This window comes from Nerophis lumbriciformis, linkage group LG01 (genome assembly GCF_033978685.3).
Source record: "Nerophis lumbriciformis linkage group LG01, RoL_Nlum_v2.1, whole genome shotgun sequence".
Taxonomy (NCBI): domain Eukaryota; kingdom Metazoa; phylum Chordata; class Actinopteri; order Syngnathiformes; family Syngnathidae; genus Nerophis; species Nerophis lumbriciformis.
The window spans coordinates 36,436,709-36,458,007 of record NC_084548.2 but is presented as its reverse complement, the minus strand read 5'-3'; the positions used below and the strand labels follow the sequence as shown (position 1 = coordinate 36,458,007).

At 38.9% G+C, this 21,299-nt stretch overlaps 1 protein-coding gene across 2 annotated transcripts in view; it reads right to left on the bottom strand.

Annotated features, from left to right (window-relative positions):
* Positions 1-30: 30 nt before the first annotated feature.
* The window catches only part of plcg1 (phospholipase C, gamma 1), a 37,134-nt gene continuing 15,865 nt past the window's right edge, over positions 31-21,299 (bottom strand). Inside the window, exons 3-33 of one of the 2 annotated variants that reach the window (XM_061980584.1) lie at positions 18,487-18,639; positions 18,263-18,356; positions 18,109-18,156; positions 17,671-17,755; positions 17,495-17,578; positions 17,085-17,107; positions 16,934-17,003; positions 16,727-16,828; positions 15,868-15,986; positions 15,329-15,414; positions 14,520-14,640; positions 14,149-14,317; positions 10,945-11,067; positions 10,646-10,747; positions 10,337-10,524; positions 9,433-9,633; positions 9,112-9,231; positions 8,688-8,868; positions 8,508-8,585; positions 8,327-8,430; positions 8,109-8,202; positions 7,959-8,031; positions 6,993-7,156; positions 6,519-6,615; positions 6,212-6,436; positions 5,971-6,119; positions 5,783-5,897; positions 4,357-4,518; positions 4,177-4,265; positions 1,841-2,106; positions 31-1,779 (exon numbers count right to left, since the gene is read on the bottom strand). In XM_061980584.1, coding sequence (XP_061836568.1) covers positions 1,737-1,779; positions 1,841-2,106; positions 4,177-4,265; positions 4,357-4,518; positions 5,783-5,897; positions 5,971-6,119; positions 6,212-6,436; positions 6,519-6,615; positions 6,993-7,156; positions 7,959-8,031; positions 8,109-8,202; positions 8,327-8,430; positions 8,508-8,585; positions 8,688-8,868; positions 9,112-9,231; positions 9,433-9,633; positions 10,337-10,524; positions 10,646-10,747; positions 10,945-11,067; positions 14,149-14,317; positions 14,520-14,640; positions 15,329-15,414; positions 15,868-15,986; positions 16,727-16,828; positions 16,934-17,003; positions 17,085-17,107; positions 17,495-17,578; positions 17,671-17,755; positions 18,109-18,156; positions 18,263-18,356; positions 18,487-18,639 — 3,728 coding nt within the window. In that variant the 3' untranslated portion in view covers positions 31-1,736. The remainder of the gene's footprint in view (positions 1,780-1,840; positions 2,107-4,176; positions 4,266-4,356; positions 4,519-5,782; positions 5,898-5,970; positions 6,120-6,211; positions 6,437-6,518; positions 6,616-6,992; positions 7,157-7,958; positions 8,032-8,108; positions 8,203-8,326; positions 8,431-8,507; positions 8,586-8,687; positions 8,869-9,111; positions 9,232-9,432; positions 9,634-10,336; positions 10,525-10,645; positions 10,748-10,944; positions 11,068-14,148; positions 14,318-14,519; positions 14,641-15,328; positions 15,415-15,867; positions 15,987-16,726; positions 16,829-16,933; positions 17,004-17,084; positions 17,108-17,494; positions 17,579-17,670; positions 17,756-18,108; positions 18,157-18,262; positions 18,357-18,486; positions 18,640-21,299) is intronic. The other variant, XM_061980592.1, reaches the window with a different exon arrangement.

The following is a 21,299-nucleotide window of genomic DNA, read 5'->3' as shown; positions in this document are numbered from 1 at the left end:
AAAGGATCATGCACATGAAATAAGACAAAAATGTATAAAGTATTTTATTGACTTCTCAGGTTTGAATGTTATGAAAGGCAAAATTAAAATGAATGTTTTCTCTGTCCATAGTTTAGGCACGTTACAGAAAAGGCGACAGCGTTTGTGATGAAACATGAGAAAACAAAACCGACGTGTATGGACCCTACTCAGCCATCTATGCACCTGTTGGATTTTGACCTCTTTAAATCCAACACTGCAAGAACCAATCATACAGGAGTTTGCCCTTCTAAAAAAACAAAAAGAGGGCATCAAGCAATGTCTTTCATGCATTGTTGGGACCTTATCAGTCAAAACAGGGGCAACTGTACCATGTAGATGGACATTTAGCAGTAATGAAGCGTGAACAAGAAACCATGACAGGTGGCAAGAAAATCTAACACACACTTCGGTCTTTCAGTTTTAACAACCCCTGCTCTCACCTCATAGCGTATGGCTTAGGTGTGTCCCAGTGGTCCAACACTGAGCAACAATACTGAGTTTACATTATCAATACATCACATAGAAAACACTTTCTGAAACAGAGTTTTATACATACAAGCTTCATCTTGGCCCACTGAAGGCACCTTGTCATCCAACCTAGTTGCGCTCAACCCACAAACATGTGAAAAGGCGGAATGTGAGTAAATAAAGACAGCAGCCATGCGTATACATTTCAATCTCGATCACTGACAACACTGGACATGATGGCAGCTGCAACATTTTACATTTAAGTGGCGGAGTTAAAATGGCATGTTTTTCCTCAAATGGTATCTTTGTGATAAAAAATAAAAAGCATGTAGCAGTGACATTCGCTGACACAGCATAATAAAAACAGTGGAGTGTTTTCTGATAGATTTGACACTAAACCGGCTGTGAATAACTGAAATAAAGACAATATGGCTTGCTAACAGCATCACAATACTTTTGTGAGCACACATAGTGACCTTCGAATGTGTAAGACTGGTTTATAAAAAGAAAATGTGTCTTTTTTGGAAGGTAAGAAGAACAAATGGTTGGCTGTGTGTGTTGAGAGTGATGTATGAGTGTGCCTGTTCTCAATGCTATGACTTCCTCCTGATGCCTTTCACAAAAAACTACATTAAATATGCAAGAGGAGGTGCATAATATCCTCCAAAGCGCAAAGACATTAAAAACAGTCGCAGAGAGCCCTCATGTTTTACACATATACATCAAAAAATTGCAAAGGTCACAATATGAATGTTAAATAATTAAAAACATGGAGACAGGAGCTCTTTGAGAGCAGGTGAGAAGCTGCTGTCCTCTAGCCGACAGCACAGCAGGAATAAATACATTATGTTTATATACACCCAATTAAGTTGAGCCAACAAACTGAATCAGGAAATCGTTTCAGCACACTCAACTTGCCTCCATCTTTCTGCTGCTATTTTACATTTGGAACGCAAGAGGACAACACCTCATCCAACTTTCTTCTTCCTGTGAGTAGCAGCCAGCTTCCTCTTCCTTCTTCTGTATGGACATCAAAGTTCCTCCCTCTCAGGCGCTGAGTAGGCTGGGCGGACACAAGGGAGGTGGCGGGAGGTATGCCTGAAACTTAGGCCAAAGCGGCGGTGGGCGTTTCCCTGGAAACTTCCCAGCAGTCAGTGACATCATAAGTACGGACAGAGGCGACTGAGGAGGAGTTGGAGGGTAGTTAGGGAGGTGCAACACTAAAGTGTCTCCGTGGTAGTTTGGACTTAGACACGATTCTCTCCACCCACTCTCGTTCGCCGCAGCATCCTGAGGTGGAGACAAAGGACTAGAGTCACGCCTGGAGCTTTTCATGGTGCTCACACACTACCTTCTGTTCTGTGGGTCCATGTGGTCCAGCAGAGGCTCCTGCGACACCCTAAAGTCGTCCAAAGGCAATTGGTAGCGGGAGTCGAAAGAGCCCTCTCGGCCCCTGTAAGCAGCGACTGCCTGGGCCGGTGACTGCGGCACAGGGGACATGTTGGAGGAGGTGGACGACACTGAGCTGTGATCCCCGAAACGTTCACGTCCAGTCTGGACCGAAACCGAGCTTGACGAGGTCATGGAGAATGGGCACACGAGTTCTCCATTTTCTTCCTGAGGACACATGCAAAAAAAAGTTGTCCTACATTTTCGACTGCTTTTACTGTTCAGGGTCAGAGGAGAGGCAGAGCTTTTCCCACATGACTTGAGCGAGAGGCGGGGTACACTAAGGTTTCCCCTTAAAGTACCAGTAGAAATTAAAAACAAGTTGCCTCTGTATTGAAGCTATTATCATATACTTTATATCTGATGTACGACACCGAAAGACTTACAAAGTTGCCAAGTAAATAGTTAGGATCAAAATAGTGTCAATGTGATAGAGATTCCTGAGCCATTTTTAGAGATAATGAGCTAGCCAGACACGTCATCGTGTGACTTAACGCTGGGAAAAACAGATCCCTTCATCACCAACAACAATGCAAACCCTGCAGACTTTGTGAAAGCCAACATGGATTATTTAGGGAAAATCATCATCTACAACCTTATATTTTTGATCCTGAATATAAGGAGGATGATTTAAGTTTTAGAAGCTCTGTGAAACAGATCCAGCTTTAGTGAAACTCTAAGCATCATGTAGCAGTATTGCTAAGTGCTAAACAAGAAATACAAACTACAAACATAATAAAACGATAGCTTACTGTACTAAGTCTGCTCCTACTTCAATGACGACTGATATGTCCATATCTTCCTGTTTATATAAAGAATTAATCATGATGCACACAAAGGGTTAACAAGGAAAAGTCTCCATGCAGACACTGACTTTGGTTGTTTGTGTTTGTCTCCATGTCCGAGTATACATTGAATGTCACAGATGAACAACTATTAGATTCATGGCTAAATCCTCCTAATATCCAGATGAGAGGCATGACTTATAATCGAGAATAACTTTGACGAGCCGAGACGCGATGATGTGGGAGCAGCAGGATATTGCCACCAGCTCACAGTAAAGAAGCAGAGGGCTACTTAGCTGGGTGCTATCAATCCGCCGCTAAAAATATTTTGTCTGCGTTAGCGCTTATAATAACAACATGGCTAATATTTGGTTAATATTCAGGTCACGATATGTATATAGAGTGCTGTTGGCGGGTTTTGGATGGATATTTAGAGGGTTTTGTGGGCGGAATAGAGCGCCCCATTGACGGACTATTTATGTCTTTATTTATTTACAATTTCAAATGCATAAAAAAGAGAAAAAAATATGTGTTCATGTCTTATATAGGGATTGTTAATGATAGACAGCATATCTCTCTCTAATTTTGGAGTATTCCCAGTATGACTGATCTGATAACATAGTCTGAGTGCAGAAGTGTAATTACAGTGATGTCAATCTACAGAAATTACCAAAAACGTTCGGAGCCAAATATTCAAAATGGCTGACTGAAATTGTGGCATTTTGTGATGTTTAGATGGTACTTTCACATACTTTGCGTATTGTAAATACAATTGGATATGGTTTAATGGATACAATGAAACAATTAAGCATATAAAGTAAAATTATTTTTTCCACTCTACTGGTACTTTAATGTAACTAAATGTGGCTTACCGCCACAGTTAATTGATGGCCGCCAGGCCTTGAAAATAAGGGTCTTTTATGTGAAAACAAATTAAAGTAAAATAAAGTATTGTACCCTCCAGAAGTAGTCACACAAAGTTACTTTTATTGCCAATCGTATGCTAATAAACGGCACAATTCAATTCAGTTATGTGCTATGAAGTGAAACTGAAACATAACTTTTTCCGATGCTGCCACTAACGCAATAAAAGTGTATATTTTTTACCTTGTTTCTATCACCTCATCCTGGTTCCCAAATGTTGGTGTTGCAAATAAATGAACCAATGTGAGCTTTGATGACATTGGTGTTGAACGAATGGTTTGATCTGATGCTCGGTTTTATAAAACCTCTGAGAGCAAACTTATTCTTTCTTGACTTTTATGACATTGTCTTTTACATGTGACAGATTAAAATGAAAGAAAAAAATCTTGACGGAAGCTGATGACATGATCATGGCACCTAAACAAGTGTTTGTGCCACGGGCCGGCCCTGACTACACTGTAAGAGGTCCTCTAATGACGTCATTTAAATTTGGATCAAGAAAGAGGTGATATTAAGTAGCAATGCTTACTCTGCCTCTGACGATGTCCATGTGGACCAACAAGGATGCCAACTCCAGATCCTCGTTAAAGCTGTTCTTCAGAGGGACTGACCGATAACCTGGCACAATGCAAATGAGAGTGGAAGATGGAGGAGGTAATAAACACAACAGCATGTCTGTGTGTTGTGTTCATGTGCTGCTGCGGCGTACCTGTCTTCAGGCCGTGAAGGGGGAATGTGGCCTGAGCCAGAAAGTTTTGGTCACTGAACATGTCGATCTCATAGACCACAAAGCGCAGGAAGGCAAAGGCAGAGTTGCACACTGAGAACTGAAACGGCTTTCTGGGCCAGGTGGGGTTCAGACCATTATCAGCTAGAAAAAGAAACCAGATAGAGACAGTCAGCTTGCTAATAAGTGTAAAAGACCACAATGTCTTTACCGGTACTTATACTATACTAATACTTGTGTGAGTGTGGAAATCTGTGCTTGTTGATTGGTCGATGGAAAATGTTTACTTCTGTGTTATCCATCCAACATTAGCAATGTCTATTCACATGATTCATATTTCATATCAATAATGCAGAGCAGAAGGTGTTGGAGCAAATATCACTTACAGTACTTCCCTGAACCCCAGAGCTGAAGCAAAACAAGTTGTAAGAAACCTATGAGGTATGTTTGAGGCATCGAACATATGAGCTATAATGTGATATATATACTGAAGTTTGCACTTTCTGAACCGCTGTTAAATGATGTCTCTTCTATGGTTTTGTATTCTCATTATTATTATTATTATTAAGCCTGTCTAATGATTAATTTATTTAATCACGATAATTACATTTTGTTCACAATTAACTCAAAATGATTGCGATTGATCGCAGATAAATATATATTTTCATCATTAATTAATTAAGTAGACCCTTAGGTTTTTAATACCATGACTGGGCAATGAGTTTGTTTTGATAACATGTTTTTGAGTTATTATGCTTTTTTAAACAGCTGAAAACAAAATGGACATAAACACAGTTCTGCAAGCGCTAAAACACGCCAGTAAGCAATAGTGCTTTATTTATGAAGGAGATCTCCTCTCAGTGAGGTTATTGTCTTTATGCTATATTGTGTAATTTGTCATTATATAAAAGCATCACACACATTATTTATATAATACTGTATATCTGATGATACACAGACACAAACACACCTATCTCTTCTTATTATCTCTACCTATACGCTATTGAGTAAGATGTTTTGGTCAGATCTTATGGAGTTCACTGACATTCACTACACCAATTAGCGGTGGGGAGGCTCGTAGGTCAAATTTTTGCTCGTAACCTAAAGCATAACAATTACCCAAGAGACAGCTTGTGTCCTGAAAAAGTCGTAAACTGGGGTACTCATATCCAGAGGTACCTGTGTAATTTTTTTTTACCAGTAATAATCTCCACCAACAATTGAATTGGTATGAATGCTTGAATATCTACCAGCTTTTAACACAATGGCAATACATTGAAAGAGTTTGTTAAAACACTAGCGAATGTATGCTAACATATCCTCTTTGCCTGAAACACACTAAAGATATGCATCTTTAGGAGGAATGTAAGTAGGAAGGAATTTATTTTATTTTTAAATCAATATTTACCTTCTGAATCAGTTTTTTGCTTTGTGCTGTCATACTCCGCCCCACACACCTCGATCTCAATCAGAGGACAAACAATGCCACGCCCGTGCTTCGGTAGGTGCCGTGCGCCCAAAACCTTTAAAGTGGAGAACAAAGGATGCACCCATAAAATCTAATCTCACACACAAACATAATGACATCACACATACCTCAATCTGAAGAGTGACTTCCTCCAGGCTCTGCACTGTGTGTCTGTCAAAGGGATCAAAGGTGTCGTCCCTCATGATTGGGGGCTGGAGGACGTAGCCGCTCCTCCCGTTCAGCATGAACAATGCCTGATTCATCTGCATGGGCTTGTCTGTACGAGGCCCAGACAGGAGCAAGGTAGCATGAGCATAAAAATAGTCACACCTTTATTGTGTCTAAAATATTGATAAAAATGGTGGATACCTGCTGTCTGGAAGTTAAGCGCTACCAGCTGCGAACCGCAGAGCCACATGGGCAGAGGGTCGTAGTTAGACGAGTCCAGTCTCTGGCCTCGCGGGTAGATCCTGGACAGCTGTAGTCGATTGTATTGCAGGAACTTCTTTCCTTTGATCTTATTGACATACTTCTCAGCCTTGGTCTCGGGAAAAGAGGACATGTCCCGAAAACAGGCACGCTCTGTGCCGATCTCTACAGGTAGAGAATCAAAGACCCAATTGAACTGGTGTTGGTGTTATCATTGACTTAAAGCTGTGTACTGCTTGCTTCTTACTGTCTTCATCAAACGGCACAGGCCTACAGTAGACAACCAGGTCAGATAACTCCAGTGCAATCTTCTTCCTCCTTTCCATGATCTTACCCTCCTCCAGCTATGCAGATATACACAACTGTTAACATCACTGCAAAATTATACAATCCAAAACAATAAAACGGCCTAACTACAAAAAACCACATTGTTATAAGGACTAAGATAAAATCATCATGGCAGGTTGAGAGCAGCATATCGTATATAACATACATCCGTAAACGTGGATGCATATGCAAAAGTGCAATATATTTATCTGTACAGTAATCTATTTACCGTATTTATTTCTGCACCTTATTGCTCTTTTGTTCTGCACTACAACAAGCTAATGCAACGAAATGTTGTTCTTATCTGTACTGTAAAGTTCAAATTTGAATGACAATAAAGGAAGTCTAAGTCTAAGTGTGTGTTTGTATTTACGGTGAGTCATGCGACATGCACCTTGGCCTCAGAGGTCACCGCAACCTCACGGATCTTTAACACCCATTCCTTTAGTTCTTCCAGACTACTCGCAGCTACTTCCAGCACCCGGCTTGTTCGCATGGCTGTCGTCGGCACCAGGGAAAAGACATGTGGCCTGCTTCCTTTTCCATCGGGACGCACAACTGTATGGAATACACACAAAAAAAGAACTCCCGGTAAATATAAAAAAATTACTAAAAATAAATGTCTTAACCAACCGCCTGAAAAAGTAATTTTCCAAATACATTTGTTGCTAAAATTAATTCACTTTTTGATTCTCTACTTTTTCTGTTCAGGGTCAGAGATGAACTTGAGACTATGCCAACTGACTTAGGGTGAGAGGCAAGGGACACTTGAGAATGGTCACTAATCAAGCACAGGGCACATACAAACCTGTTTTTTACACAGAGACATAAAGTCTTGACTTAACCTACAATGCATGTTTTCAGACTTTGGGAGGAAACTCAAGTACACAGAGTAATCCCATGCAAACAGGGAGACATCATACAAAGCATATAGCGCAGAAACCTTGCGAAGATCATCAAAAGTCAAAACAGAACTGTGCAAATCCAAGCCTAATTCAAAATTACTTCCAGTTAACAACTTGCGAACGAAGGTACAATCCAGTAGTGGAAATGTACATGTCTAATTTCAACACTGCCGCTGGAGGGAGCCAAAGCACCAGTTAAGGGTAGAGAAGAAGCTCAAAGCATTTAATGATGGGTGATGGGTGATGGGTGTGCACTGGCTGGAGTGTCTAAAATACTGCAGAACAACAAACAAAACTGTTATAATCAAAACAAATGAGGGCATATTATAATAGGCAGAGGCACCTAAACGACAGCAAAACAAGTTCACATTTTAAGAAGATAATCTGGAAGCAAGGCTGCCCTCACAAAACAGGAAGCACAGTGTGGACGGCAGGGGGTTGTGGGATTTATTCACCAATCTGACAGGAGGAGACGTCCACACTTCCTCTTAGAAGATCTCCTAGGGGGCTGTTTTCTGTCATCTCCTGCTGAACATGGAAGAGGAGCCGTGGTGAATCAAGTGAAGCTGAAGAAGCAGATAGGGTTGTGTGCATTTGAGCCTCACGGTTCTGTCCGGCTCTGCTGCTGATGGACTGATCTCCTCAACATAATTTGCAGGAAACCATAGCTGCTTCTTCCCTAGACAGTCTCCCTTCCACCTGAAAGAGGTAATTGGCATTATATTCCCAAGCGCATCTACTTGATATATCAAAGGAACCAAACTGAAAAAAACACTATTTTAAAAATAATTATAGCGAGTTGATTAAAGAATGTAATATCTACCATCCTCCTTCCTGTTTATCCACATTTGAAATGATGGCATTCTTTGTGAACGAGAGTTCATCATCTCTTTGGGCTTTATACTCATACATTGCTCTCACAGTGCACTGTAACAAGCAGAGAGAAGGCTATGGAAATGCAAGAGGAATTTCTGACAGGAAAATCCTCCACAGTGGACACTGACCTTAAAAGTAGGCATTTGATTGGCTTCGACGTAAAAACCTGGATTCCTCCCCTCATACAGGGACCCGTAGTCCGGCTCCTGTCCGACAACACAATGTCTCTTGTTGGTTTATCATTATTGCATTTATCAAAAAACCTTTTGAATCATAAATCTCTGGTCGGTCCCAAGCGTGGTACTCACAGCAGTGCCGATCTTTTCCAGTGTGTCCTCATTGATGGGATATCGCAGCTTCATTTTGCGATACAGAGGGTGCTTTTCATAGTAGCTGATTAGATCTACAAGACTGTCAAACTCAGAAGTCCCAAGCACCACAGTCTGACCGTCCTGCTGCACACGGCAGTGCTTAATCTTACCCTCGGCCCTGCATGTCAACCACACACACGTCACTCTACAGTCATTTCAAGATGAATTATCATTCATCTATTCAAATGAGTTCAACAAATAATAATTTTTCTTTCTTTTTTCAAATTGTTTATTTATATAGCGCTTTTCTATCAACTAGATACTCAAAGCGCTCACAAAGAAGTGAGAACCCATCGTTAATTCACACTTGGTGGTAAAGTACATTTTGTATCCATGAAACAATTAAATAGGAGTGACATACCTGAAGGAAATGGCAAATGAGTTGGATTCTGCCCTCTTCCTGACAAGAAAAGCTCCATCTCTGGGAACCCTCATCAGCATGTTCTCAGCATGACTCCTGGAAAGGTTGGCATGGTACCATCTGGAACAATCAGCCGAAAAGAATATGATAAATTCAGGTACACCTTTTGGTCTTCATCCTGACGTTCTGTACCACAATTACTGTACAGTTTAGCAACCTAAACAATGAATGTAGTAGATAAAATAAATATACAAATAAAACAAAAGAAAACATTCCAGTAACAGTTTGGAATTATTTATAATCTGGCCAGTGGGCACTCACTCTTTGCTCTCATGGGCGTTGGTTTGCGGCACAGGCTCAGTAAGTTTCATTTCAAATTCATTGCAACGCAGCGCCACTTGCTGGTAGTGGTTGATGAGGGCAAAGAGTGTGTCAAACACGAGGTTGTCAGTCAAGTAGAATTTGGGGCTGCCGGCTTCTTGACGGGAGTGTATGCGACAGTGCTGCACCCGTCCTGAGCGCCTGGAAATACCAATAGGAAAGACGGAAGGATAAAAAGAAAATAGAGATGGATCAATTGACGCAATACTGTATGTATGTGTTTATCGGCTGACAGTCTGGGTAAAATTGTATTGAATGAGTCAAAATAAAACCGTGTGCACAAGGAGTGTGCAAAATGAGAGCATCCTCCTGGTTTTATGTTAATTCAATAGAAAATGTAAACAATTGTGTTTGCCTTTTGAAAGTGTGGTGGTTTTGGCAGCATATTATGAGACCTGTGGGGTGTGTATGTTTACAGAACTGCCACATCATATTGAACAGCAGCAAAGCCGCACATTTTCACATTTCAGCTTAATTAATAATAACAAAAATGATAATACCTGATTTTATTGATTTTTTGGACACGCAAAGTTGCAAATTTAGGAGGGCGCTGATTCACTGCAGTATCAACTGGCCACTTGGTTTAGGGTCTGGGCCAAAGAGTTGACGTTTCTGTTATAGTTTCCTACATTATTGTGATGCTTCAGTGCTAAATCATTCAAATGGTTTGCACAAAAAATCTTTAATTACAAAAACACGTTTTGCAAATTTTTTTGTTATTTTGTAAATAAGAAAAAATATTTGGCATATAGTCATTTATAGTAAACTACAATGTTAATCATGTGTGTTAACTCAATAATGTTGATTTTTGCAGAATCTACAGAGCTCCCCATGTGGAACATACCAGAAAGACAATGTGTAGTCTCCCACAAATGTCTCACTCTCCCGGACCAGGAAAGAGCCATCTGGCGCGCCAGTCTCCAGACAGTACTCTGACAGAAGCCGCTCAGCTATCTGTCTCCCGTCACGCCCTGCACCCAACTTCCCATGAAACCACTTTTCTGTAACATGTTGGTCCATTCCATTGGAAACCTGGCATTTAGGAGGAGCGAATAATAAACAGTCACCTTAAGTCCACCACGAACAGGAAGTACTGAACTAGCCTGTGCATTTTTTTGGTGTAAGCCTGTAAACACATTACAGGTCTACTAACCTCTCTGTGCTCCTCCTCCTCATCATTACCCTGGTTACTTGAGGTCTCTTCTGAGTAGTAGATCTTACTGCTGGTCAGGACAAAGAAATGAGGGTACCACTCCTGCGGCAAGAGGGACAGTATATGAGGAGAGGCAGGATGCATGAGGTACATTAATTATTTAGAACATCCATGTGTTGCACAGAAAAGCAGCCATCATCTAACCAGGAACAGCAATGCTGAGAAGCCTGGTTCAGAAAGGGGTTGTGTGAGAAATGTTGCAGAAGATACATGTCAAGTTTCTTTCAAAGGGTAGTTACATGATTAATGGGGTCCTCCAAATATAGGATGCCGTTTTTGATGGAGTTGCTGATGTCGTTCTCAGAGTAGGGCGTAGTGGTGGACACCTCCTCGTAGGCACTGCCCTCAGCAAGCTTCTTATGCTGCTCAACGTAAGAGAGCAGTGAGATGAAGGATGAACATCACCCATTACTTTATCCCAAAATATCAGCAGAGACAAGTTAAAACTAGGGATGTGCTGATCAATCCACCACTGATCAGTATCAAACAATTATCTTAAAAAAGTAAGTAATGGCCATCCCTCTGGCTAATATTGTATTTATTTTTAGTCCCCCGGCTGACAAGCTAACAGCTAACTATGTATCTCCATATACAGCATATAAACTGCATTCCTTAATATCTTAAGTATCATTATCAAGCAGCATAATCAAGTATTAGGACCAGGTTAAACATGTTACACCCAGAGAGCAAGAAGGAGCTGGCATGCTAATAACAAAGCTAGCCGCTAAACCAGCGAGCCATTAATTATAGCTTAGAGCAGGGGTGCCTAAACTACGATGAGTCGTGAGTAGGGATGTCCGATAATGGCGTTTTGCCGATATCCGATATTCCGATATTGTCCAACTCTTTAATTACCGATACCGATATCAACCGATACCGATATCAACCGATATATACAGTTACATTATTATGCCTAATTTGGACAACCAGGTATGGTGAAGATAAGGTACTTTTAAAAAAAAATTATAAAATAAAATAAGATAAATAAATTAAAAACATTTTCTTGAATAAAAAAGAAAGTAAAACAATATAAAAACAGTTACATTGAAACTAGTAATTAATGAAAATTAGTCAAATTAACTGTTAAAGGTTATTACTATTAGTGGACCAGCAGCACGCACAATCATGTGTGCTTACGGACTGTATCCCTTGCAGACTGTATTGATATATATTGACATATCATGTAGGAACCAGAATATTAATAACAGAAAGAAACAACCCTTTTGTGTGAATGAGTGTAAATGGGGTAGGAAGGTTTTTTGGGTTGGTGCACTAATTGTAAGTGTATCTTGTGTTTTTTATGTTGATTTAATAAAAAATAAAAATAAAATAAAAATAAAAACGATACCGATAATAAAAAAAACGATACGGACAATTTCCGATATTACATTTTAACGCATTTATCGGACATCTCTAGTCGTGAGACATCATATGTTAAATAGGATGTCTAACCTGCGATATGTCTCAAGTTTAATATTAATTACCTTACCCAATCTAATTGCTGCAAACATATCATCATCGAGTGGAAACATTAGTAATTTTGGTCAATTACTATGAGTTTTACTTTAAATGTCCTGAGTATAGCATCAATGTATATGACTCAATCCAAACAACCTTTCCAGCTCATAGTGCAAGTAAACTCAAAACTAACATAGAAAGTCAACACTCAACCTGCTCACTTAACTTTGTACACATTATAAAAAATGTCTAAGCAGCAGCTGCATAGACAATTTAAAATTACACCCAAATAAATATACACTACAAAGCATGATGGGTAATATGCAAAACACTCAACATTTTGCTATGTTTGGCTTATTTTAGCTCCTTGATATTTCTGATTGAATACAAACCTTTCCGGACATCTTCAAGGAGGTAAACAAGGTAGGAGTCGAACATTCGCATAATCTTTAAGGTCGATGTTTTATTGTTGATACTTTGTATTGCAGTGTTGTCAAGGTTATGAGGGGCGAGGGCGTTGTGTTAACAGTTATGTGTTGTTGTTCAATCTGTTAGCTATTCCCTGTCTCAGATCATTTCCTGATAAAATTGTAAATCCTACATTCTTTATTTTTGTACAAATAATTGTTGTTACGTCACAATCAACACATGGCTGTGTTGCGAAAAAAAAACATTGTGCGTATTTGTGTGTGCGCGCGCATGTCCATACTACAGCGTATTGGCGAGTACCCTAAAACATGGGGCTTTACCGCAGGTTGTACTGTATTATTACATGTTTGGCAAACTTCTCTCTTCATTTTGGTATGAAATTAATATGCAGACAAATGATTGTGATTGCCGCTTTAGTGTAAAAACAGCTGTATAAACGTGAACAGCATGAGCGCACAGGTACTTGATCTGAATAAGACACCACACAGAGTTGGAACAAATAATAAAAAACAGAAGGTTTGTATAAAATTGTAACTACAACTGAAGTTAGTATAGTGATTTAAATGTTAAATTATATATTCTTTATCTACTTACATTACATATATTTAATATCTATATCACAACAGTTCAGAACTGTATGAATATATATTTTGTATATACATTGTGTGAACATATATGTGTGAATATATACACGCACACACGCATGCACGCACGCACACATGCACACACGCACGCACGCACACACACACACACACATATATATACTGTATATATTGTATGCATATAAATGTTATTATAATAGATTATAATAATATGTATAATATGTGTATATGTACACATATATGTGTATTGTCTACATACTGTATGTTTGTATATACACGCATATATTGTTACTTTACATGCAGTCTGCTTTCGGCCCCCGGACAATTTTTTTTATCCCAATGCACCCCCGCACCCTCCCAGTCAAAACGTTTGGACATCTCAGGTCTAGAGAGAGGATAATATAAGAACAATTGTTGGTGTGTAAGCATTGCCACAGTCAGTACGCGACATGTAAAGGGAGGACGGATCGATTCATATATTGGTGGTGTCGTTACTAAGAGTAGTACCGGTATACTAAAAGGATTAGATCAATTATTTTCTTTTCTTAAAATAGTTTATTAATGTTTCCAAATTCAGAGAATAATTACCTGGACACAGGAGGACTCTGAAGACAAAAATGGTTTCAAATGATAATAGATTTTAGTTTTTGATTTTGTTTAGTTATTGTGAAATATTGACTTTGTTTTTGCTCAAATAATTGTTAATAAAACATATCATAATAATAAAAGAAAATAAGGAAATACGTAAAATAATGTGCTGATATTGTTAAACAGTCAATGACACGGAAAATAAATACATTGAACATTTTACACTCAATACATGCGACTGGTATTATGGATAATCAGTATCGGAATCGGCAACATACATCCCTGATTGGAACATCCCAAGTGCAAAAAGATTAACAACCTTTTTTTGAATGAAAAACAAAACAAGAAAGCCAATGGGCACTCAACCTTGATGAGGATCTTCTTCTTGAGCTGGTTGGGTGATGGCAGGCCATCTGCTGCAATATCCACCGCTTTGGTCAGCAACATGTCTCCAAACAGTTTCTTAAAGTGAGTGGCCATGTTCCTCTGTTGGACAATACTACAGTGGTCCTCAATGGAAAGGATGATGGGGAAACTGCAGGAAGGATCAGGCTTAAAAGTTGCAATGTGTCCCTTTTTCAATGCAATTGGGTGACATTTACTATCTTATTTTGTCACACAGTATAATTTCTTCAGACTACATTGTTTCTCCACACTTCATGTGCAATCTAATTATATTTCCCATACATCAACAGAGACTCCTGTAACAAGACACCAACAAACTCTGGCAAACTCACTCTGACGTGACAAAGGCATGCTCTTTGATGGTGGTCAAGACATCGCAGAACTTGATCTTTGTTGTGAGGGTGTGCCCATGGTAGATGACTGGCATTCCATCTGGACCATCCCAGCAGTCCACTGCAAAAACAAATGCATGTACTCAGTTCCGACAATAGTACACTGCAAAGAGGAATGAAAATGGAATGAATGACGTATTGCAGAGCTATAATTTAAATCTTGGAATGCAACCAGTAAGTAGTTGAATTCCAACATGATTTGTGTTTACTTTTCTATGAGACAAACAAACTTTTGTACGCAATTTATAGAAACCTGCTTGACAAGCTCACATGTGATGTCATGTACAACGTGCAATAGTTATGAAACAATGTGTGAGTATAAGGGCGTGGTGGTTCCTGGAAAAGTAAAGCTGAATGTCAAAAAATGACTGCAGACAAACCAAAAATGTTCCAAGTTACTGTCCTACAAATATGGTAGTGTATGAAATTGTGTGGGTGGGTGCTTAAGTATGATTTCGATGAATTATCTAAGAGTACTATACTTTTACTTATCTGTATTGTATTATGTATCATTGTGGTTTTTATCTACTTGTAATGTTTTAACCCTGTCTACTGACTACAGATGGAAAATAATTTGGCAAGAATCTGGTGTTTACATTTCATTGAAAACTGTAGAGAAATGTTCATCAACATGCAATGTCCTTTCTAAAAAAAAAATACTTGGACTCTTCATCACAACATTGAATATAGTATAGTCTTTTACAGTATACATTTTTTAATTTGTGGGTACAATGTGTGTGTTTACTCACATTCAATACATCGGCAGCCCATCCTTAGACAGCGAGCATACGCCTCCAGAGACGACTCACTGGAAAACTGGTCTCCTGTCAGGTAGCTAAAAATAAGCATGAGAAGTGTCAAAAGTATGCATACCCCTTACACTCTGAGGCACTCGCACACAAACATCATTCTGCCATTCATCATTTTCCTTTTTTGACCTGTGTAAACACTTCAGACAACACCTGAAAGTTCTCATTCTGCTGTTTCAATGAGTATTGTTTGGTATTTAGTACACAAGGTTCACATATGAACTGCCTTTCACACCATTTTCAATTGAAGGAAAAATAATTTTCCTGCAAAATACAGACCTCTCATTTTCGAACATGGGTGCTGAGTATTCCATTTTTATCTGATTGGGGGACGTCAGTGGAAAAAACCTTCTGATTGATTAAGTTTTAAGCAAATTAATTTTTTAGAGTTCATTTGATCCATCAGCTTGTTTGGACATTTGACACAATCTAAACAGACAGAGTATTTTTACATTAAAGTTCTGAATCTCAATCCTTACGTGTTGTGTGAAGAGGAGATCCAGTAATGCGACAAGGGGTTGTTCATATTCTCTGGACACACTTGGTCCAGGGAAGAATCCCAGATGGTGTTCTCTTTGGAGAACAAGTATGTCAGAAACTATAAAGGCAAGATCAAAAGATACAAGAAAACAAATTACCATATCACACACACATCAGTTATGGATTCGAAATGTTCTTAAACGAGCAAACTTTGACTTACATACTTGCAGATATCGATACATTTGCAAAATAACAGTAAAATATCCAGCACACATGACTACTACCACATAGCAATTTGGGCTTAAAGTTTTGTAAAACAGGTATTTTGTTTGTTTGTTTCACTTATCAATGGGATATTTCCTAAAAAAAAAAAAGAGCAAAGTTGTACTTTATTTAACTTGAAACTGAAGGTTGAAGAGTTCTGAAAATGTGTGGAATATGTAACAATACAATCCATATTTTAATATTTTACAATGAAGGGTTTCCCAGCATGAAGCACTTTTTTTTTTTACATTCATATGACCTCATGCATTGAGAGACTGTACCAACTCCTATAGACTGGTTTGCACAATTGCTCACTGTTCTCTGCACTGTTTAGTCAACCAACGCTTTATGGTGACCACAGAAAGTATCTGTCACTTTCTGCACAACACCAACACAGTAACCTTTTCTAATTGTGTGGGAGGATGTGTTTAGGCCAAGCTCGGGCCCACTTGTATCAATTACTGAGCATTACTTGCATACACAATCAACATGTTTGGGTTTGTGAAAATCATTGTATGTGAGAACTATTTTAGATTTTTCACAAAGACAGCAAAAATGCCCCAAAACAGAATGTTAGGAAAAGATTATGTGTACCTCGTCTTGGAGGAAATAGGGCTGTTCCACTTCCCTGAGAGGGTCTTTTAGGTAGCTGAACATAAAGTCCTGAACCAAGCTGCTGTCTGCTGCCCACAATTCCTGTACAGTATTATAAAAGAATAATAAATAATAGCATATGTTTAATAACACATGAAAGGAATACAATCTTCAAAAAAAGTAGATGTGCACCAAGTAGATTATTACCATCTGAGATTCTAATAGGAAGCTTTTATAGTCTTCAAGGGAGATCCTTTGTTCTGGTCTGTCAATGAACCTGGCAGGGAAAGTACTGCTTCAGTAAGCACACATCTGTCATGATGCTGAAAATTGGCTTATTAGCCTAGTTTTGGCCTACCTCTGCAAAAACGGAATCTCCAGCTAAAAGAAGGCGCAAGGAGGAAAATTAAGTTAATTCAATTGAGTAATTTGAAGCCTGACGATAGGCACAAAACAGCTAGTGTGAGATTGTCATGACAAGCACCAAAATAATCCTTTTTTTTTGTTTGTTTAAATCTGACCCGAGCATGCTTTCTCCTCATTTGTGCATGATTATTTATGCCCTAATGGCCTTCACCAGAAGGGCTTGGTGAGTTTTAACTGGACTGTATTGATCTTGCAGTCATTTGAGAACAGACAAATGGGGGAGGAAGCATGCTTTGGAAATGGTATCGGATTGTGGGGGTGGATGGTCGACGGGATGCATGGATTAAGCCATGTCTGTGTTGCCATGATGGACCCATGACAAAACGCATTGTGTAAACTTACATTCTTCTGAGCATCAAACATTAGGTTGCGATAGAGCTGGGCAAACTGGCTGAAAGACACTTCTCCATTCCTCAACTCAGAGTCCTGGAAAACAAGACAAAACGTGATAGTCTTTCAGCTCAAGTGTCATACTGAAGTAAACAGGGAACTCAAGTGAAAGAGAATTAGGAGGTTACTGGAAGTTTCTCTCGGAGGAATCTCATGTTGGGCACCCTGTAGTTGACCTGGCTCAGCATGTTCTTCAGATCCTTACAGGATATCCTAGACACAAGCACATGCTTGGTTAAAAAAAAATCAAACACAAGTATGGAGATGCACGTAAACTGGGTCCAGAGACGTGCAGACAAACATATTCTTAGCACTTTAACGGCAGGCTTTGGCCTGGGGAGACAACCCCCAAGCAGCAACACACAGACTTGCTTTGTCGTGTAGGAAGTGACAGACAAACATCTCTGTGCATCTCCTCAAGTCCTGTGCAGTTTCCTGCTACAGGAAAAAGTGGCAGTATGTAGCTGAGAGGTTGCAAACACTCACGCACACACGCACACACTCTCATAATAATCCTTATGTAATGTAATGAGAGTTGAATGATTGAACAATTTGAACCAACTTACCTATCTTCTCTGTTGCGATCAACGGCGTAAAACTGTTTGCGTAACCACCTAGGGGATATGATATATTTTTTTTTATATTACAAAAGGGATGTGTAGATAATGCATTGTTTAAGCATACTGTGGAATTGAATGCGGCTTCATTAGGTTTCCTTACCTCTCTATTTGAAGGGGTGTTGGGGACTTCAGTGTATCAGCCACAAGCCAGTTTAACCCCTTCACCCACATTGTCATCTCCTCATCAGATGTTGCTATTTTGTTCACAAGTCATGTAAACATCAAAGTAACACACACATACAAAAATCATAAACATAAAAACTATGGTAATGCTTATGATGGAATTCCTGTTAACATATTTAAAACAATTCTGCAAGTGCATACCTGCAAGGCTGAGTGATTTGAGGCGAAACTCTGTCCCATACAAAATGACAAAGCCGTGAGCTTGATCAAGTCGTGCAGCAGAATCCTCCATATAACGCTCAAAGTCGCGAGACTTCTGTCCAGGTCGTATCTCCTTGATTTCTCGGATGTCGACTGTAGAGGAAACACACACATGAAAAATGAGTTTTTGTCGGATGTCCATGCAAACACAGGTAGGTTTAAAGGGGACCTATGATGATTTTCCGCTTTTCTGACTTTTGATGTCGAGTTAAACAATGCCAAAGCCTCAAGTCAAGAGTCATGCATTTGGACGTGAGTTTGCATGTAGTTTTGGAAGGCTTTGATCGCTGGGTTTTGGAGTATTTTCTTAACAGTGGGACATTTGTGACGTCGAAGATTGACAAATGAACATACGGTATGTGGTCCTTTTGGAGATGCTGTGTCAGCAAGCCTCCTCCCCCTTTGCTAAGCAAGACTGCTGCTTCAGAAGCTTATGTATTCTTCTTTCATGCCTTCACGCCTGCTGTATGTCTATTAACATTGTTACCATAAAATAAATACTTTGGTGTATATTTGTCCATGACATTTTGACCACTACAAAGATGGGGAAAGTGGGCAGGTGTACCTAATAATGTGACTGCCAAATCAATATAATGTTTACAAAGTTTATTTTGGCATTGACCAGAAAAAAAAGTAGCGGTGACATGTCTTCTTCAAGATATATATTTAACACTGACTATTTTCAAAATATACATTTTGATACCCTTGAAAAGAGAGCAGGACATGGACGCATTCTAGAGACACTTCCACAAACAATTATACGGTTATAAATGTGACTGTGGAGCAAAATTAACGCAAAATGCACACCAAAGCATTTCCAATACATATTATCTAGTCAAGTGTTTATTAACCATAGGGGCCGGGACCTGTTGTTGGGCCACGATTGCCCTTCAGAGGGCCGCCAAAAATATCTGTTTCTCAGCCGTAGACAGTTGTAATACACTTTTTCACCATTTGTGGCAGTAATGACAATATCAAACAAACCGAAGAAGTCTGGAGCTAAAGTCAGAAAAAATAAGATTTTGAAAAAATCTAATTTGGGCCACTTTGGCCTGCAGTGTGAACGTAGTTATAAAAAAGTTTCTTTAGCGCAAAAATTATGACTAAAGTGGTGAAACTGCATTTTCATTTGCACTTTAATTTAATAGACAGTTTAGTTAACAAACATTATTGTTATTATTTATTATCAATATAGTTTAAATGTATATTTTTAGCATTGCATTATTGGATGTAAGTTTATTTTTCATCAGTTTTTAGAAGTCCCTTCTTTTGCACTGTATTTGATTAGTATTTATTTTTGTAAACAGCCTGACCTAAGCCTTGATAATAACCTTTGTGATTAACATATTGTTTCATATCATTGGACATGGTTGTAAACTGTAAGTACCGATAGGTTAGATATAATTATTGAATATGATTCAAATCAAGAGTAAGATTACTAATTCAGTGTTATTTGAGTGGGCCCTTCAAAGAATGGCAACAATATTAAAAAATATGAGAGGGTGGGTTGGGGGCTTGGAGGAAGTTGAATCCTGATGTTAGTTCCAAATATCACACTTGAAGTTAACACATCAGACATATACAAATCATTAAAAATATGGCACACTAGGTTACAAAAGCAAAAAAGGAAGACAGGCAATATTTTATTATCTTGCATAATGGTATACCAGAAAGACCTGGGAAAACCAAGTGTCAGGCACTTCTGACACTGTTGATGCCGATGCCTATCATGATTTTTGTAGATTATAAAATTGACGGCGGAAAAAAATCCTTGCCATATTAAAGACAATGATGTCTGCTTCTATGGCTCCGTTTACACTGGACACCAAAGTTAAACATTTTATTGGTTCTCTATCGAGCAGGCAAACAGGTCAGTGTACACCACTCATCTTTTTGTGTTGTTCCGGGTCACTTCTTGTTCCGGTCAACTTCCTTTTTGTTTCCACTTGATCAAACTGCGCATGCAAGTGATGTCGAAGCCACATTGGGGTCTGTGCATGTTTATGCTGGAGTCTGATAAAGATCACATTATACTTGTTCTCTTAACAGTCAGCTGGAAAAAAATTATTTAAAAAAATCGGATTTTGCAGTGTAAACATAGTCATTGACTATGTTTACAATGCAGGCCAAAGTGGCCTAAATTGGATTTTGTTGAGATCTGATTTTTTCCAGCTGACTGTTTACACTGCAAGCAAAATGCAGTCAGACTCCAGTGTAAACGCACATAGGCCCCAATGTCGACCCAATGTGGCCTCGACGTCACTTGCATGCACAACTGGAAATATGTGATGTATTACATTTTAATTGTATGCATGTTCAAAATAAACTGACACCAACAAACCAACCAACCACTTCGATAAAGTGAAAACCAAGGAAGTTAATCGGGAGGAAGTCGCTACTACTACAAAATAAAATAAAGTGGCAACACCTTTTACGTGAAAGTAAATTAAAGTAATATAATGTATAAAAGGATGTATATAGCGTAATATATTTTGGAGGGTTGTAATCTTTTTGTGGCTGTTAAGTAGAGGAGACACGGACATCAGCGTGGATCTACGGGAGCTTTATTTTTCAACTCGCATACAAGCCACAGAGTCAAATCCAGTCCTTCATTTGTTTCCATTTGTTTCATCAATTGGTATTTCTTCTAAATCAAAATATATATTCATATATTACAATTGGCCTATTATTCACGCACTATTGACAAGTGATGCACCAAAAATTAGCTTGTCTTAAATAAAAACAAAACCCGA